This window comes from Chlorocebus sabaeus, chromosome 8, assembly GCF_047675955.1.
Source record: "Chlorocebus sabaeus isolate Y175 chromosome 8, mChlSab1.0.hap1, whole genome shotgun sequence".
Taxonomy (NCBI): domain Eukaryota; kingdom Metazoa; phylum Chordata; class Mammalia; order Primates; family Cercopithecidae; genus Chlorocebus; species Chlorocebus sabaeus.
The window spans coordinates 22729169-22731816 of NC_132911.1; the positions used below are offsets into that span (position 1 = coordinate 22729169).

The 2648-nt window shown below is 42.3% G+C and overlaps 1 protein-coding gene across 1 annotated transcript; it reads left to right on the forward strand.

Annotated features, from left to right (window-relative positions):
• The first annotated feature begins 1329 nt into the window (after positions 1 to 1329).
• On the forward strand, positions 1330 to 1775 carry LOC119618870 (large ribosomal subunit protein eL34). The gene has a single exon (XM_037983500.2). It carries the CDS (start codon positions 1363 to 1365, stop codon positions 1714 to 1716), a length of 354 nt encoding a protein of 117 aa, XP_037839428.2. The 5' UTR covers positions 1330 to 1362; the 3' UTR covers positions 1717 to 1775.
• The last annotated feature ends 873 nt before the right edge of the window (positions 1776 to 2648 follow it).

Here is a 2648-nt window from a genome sequence, read left to right on the forward strand (position 1 = left end):
AGTGAGCCAAGATCACACCACTGCACTCCAGCCTGGGTGACAAAGCGAGACTCTGTCCCCCCTCCCCACCCCCCCCCAAAAAAAAAAAAAGATTAAGCAAGCAAGAGTCGGTGCCTTTTTCAGACCCAGGAGTCAAAGTCCTTTAACTTGACAGCCCAGGATTGGTTAACAGGATTTTACACTACAGGAAGTCCTAGCATTCTCTCTAACATGTCACAGATTAACCATGTCCAGTAGTTACTGCCTGCAGCACTTCAAACCATTATATTAAAGTGGTTAGGTTACTTATTGCACATGTCTAATTGCAACAATCTAGTGACAGAACTATGTCCGAAAGCATCAAAAATGTGATAGATTTTATGCCAAACTTACCAAAGTAAGACAACTAACTTTCCTCTCCATCATTTTTTAAAAAAGGTAAATGCAGCCAGGCATGGTGGCTCACGCCTGTAATCACACTTTGGGATTATACTTTGGGAGGTCAAGGCAGGTGGATCACCTGAGGTCACAGCTTTGAGATCAGCCTGGCCAACATGGTGAAACCCTGTCTCTACTGAAAATACAAAAATTAGCTGGGTGTGGTGGTGCGTGCCTTTACTCCCAGCTACTTGGTAGGCTGAGGCAGGAGAACCTCTTGAACCCAGGAGGCAGAGGTTGCAGTGAACTGAGACTGTGCCACTGCACTCAAGCCTGGGTGAAAGAGCAAGACTCTGTCTCAAAAATACAAACAAAAAAATAACGTAAATGTGGATATCAGTTTTCGAAATTCAGCATAGGCATAATCTCCTTTCACTTAAATACTGTAAAAGAAAACAGGGACAGAGTCAAGAACAAGCATAGAATAATTTCAACTATTTCAAAAGAGCGTCATCACACCTTTCCAAGATTGTTAATCTAGACAACTGCTTAGGTAAGTTTCACTGCTACAGCCTTCAAACCGGTGCAACACTTGTACGTATTTTATTTTCAAGTACACACATGAAGGCCTAAACGTAATAAAAGGGTTGGAATAAAAAATTAGTAGAAAGTTGGCTGCGCACAGTGGCTCATGCCTGTAATCCAGCATTTTGGGAGGCTGAGGCAGGTGGATCACCTGAGGTCAAGAGTTCAAGACCAACCTGGCCAATATGGCAAAACCCTATCTCTACTAAAAATATAAAAATTAGCTGGGCGTGGTGGCAGGTGCCTGTAATCCCAGCTACTCGGGAGGCTGAGGCAGGAAAATCACTTGAACCAGGGAGGCAGAGGTTGCAGTGAGCCGAGATCGCACCATTGCACTCCAACCTGGGCGACAAGAGTGAAACTCCGTCTCAAAAAAAAAAAAAATGGCTCTTCCGGGGACGTTGTCTGCAGGTACTCAGAATGGTCCAGCGTTTGACATACCGACGTAGGCTTTCCTACAATACAGCCTCTAACAAAACTAGGCTGTCCCGAACCCCTGGTAATAGAATTGTTTACCTTTATACCAAGAAGGTTGGGAAAGCACCAAAATCTGCATGTGGTGTGTGCCCAGGCAGACTTCGAGGGGTTCGTGCTGTAAGACCTAAAGTTCTTATGAGATTGTCCAAAACAAAGAAACATGTCAGCAGGGCCTATGGTGGTTCCATGTGTGCTAAATGTGTTCGTGACAGGATCAAGCGTGCTTTCCTTATCGAGGAGCAGAAAATTGTTGTGAAAGTGTTGAAGGCACAAGCACAGAGTCAGAAAGCTAAATAAAAAAATGAAACTTTTTTGAGTAATAAAAATGAAAAGAGTTGCTGTAAAAAAAAAAAAAAAAGAAGCCGGGCGCGGTGGCTCACGCCTGTAATCCCAGCACTTTGGGAGGCCGAGGCGGGCGGATCACAAGGTCAGGAGATCGAGACCATGGTGAAACCTCGTCTCTTCTAAAAATAGAAAAAATTAGCCGGGCGCAGTGGTGGGCGCCTGTAGTCCCAGCTACTCGGGAGGCTGAGGCAGGAGAATGGCGTAAACCCGGGAGGCGGAGCTTGCAGTGAGCCGAGATTGCGCCACTGCACTCCAGCCTGGGCGACAGAGCGAGACTGCGTCTCAAAAAAAAAAAAAAAAAAAAAAAAAAAAAGAAAGAAAAGTCTCATTTTTAAAATTACTACTTAACCCAGGTGAATGTCACTTAGTTTTAATAATGGTAAACACAACTAAAGCAATTTTAGAGAAATCCTAGTCAATATAAATTTCTTAAGGGCAAGGCCAATCTTTCCTGAATATTAAAACTTTGTACCCGTATCACAGTTTTTCTTCATTGCCTAAAGAAAAGGATCTGAAACCAACTTAAATTATTGATTGAATTGAATTTCCGTGAAAAGAAATGCCATTTAAACATTTCTCCTCTCACTTGCTTTTCCAGATAACAAAATCAATAATGTTCTTTTTCTGCTGGACTTTTAAGCCTTTATTTTTATTTTTTTTTTACCAGGAAACTTAAAGTTCTTGTAGCTCTCCAGATCGTCAGAGCTAAGCAAAACCAATCCAATTTTAAATGGCTGGTATGAACTCTCAATTTTTGCAGGTTTGACAAAGGTAGCTTAGGAAGTTTAGGTAAATAGAGCAAATGATAAACGGTTGGAAATGCACAGGAAACAAAATGGCTGTTCATAGAACCAAATACAAGCCTTCCATTAGAAACTAAAATA

Excerpts from the sequence above, each read along its gene's own strand:
- LOC119618870 (XM_037983500.2), top strand. The coding sequence starts at position 1,363 with ATGGTCCAGCGTTTGACATACCGACGTAGGCTTTCCTACAATACAGCC.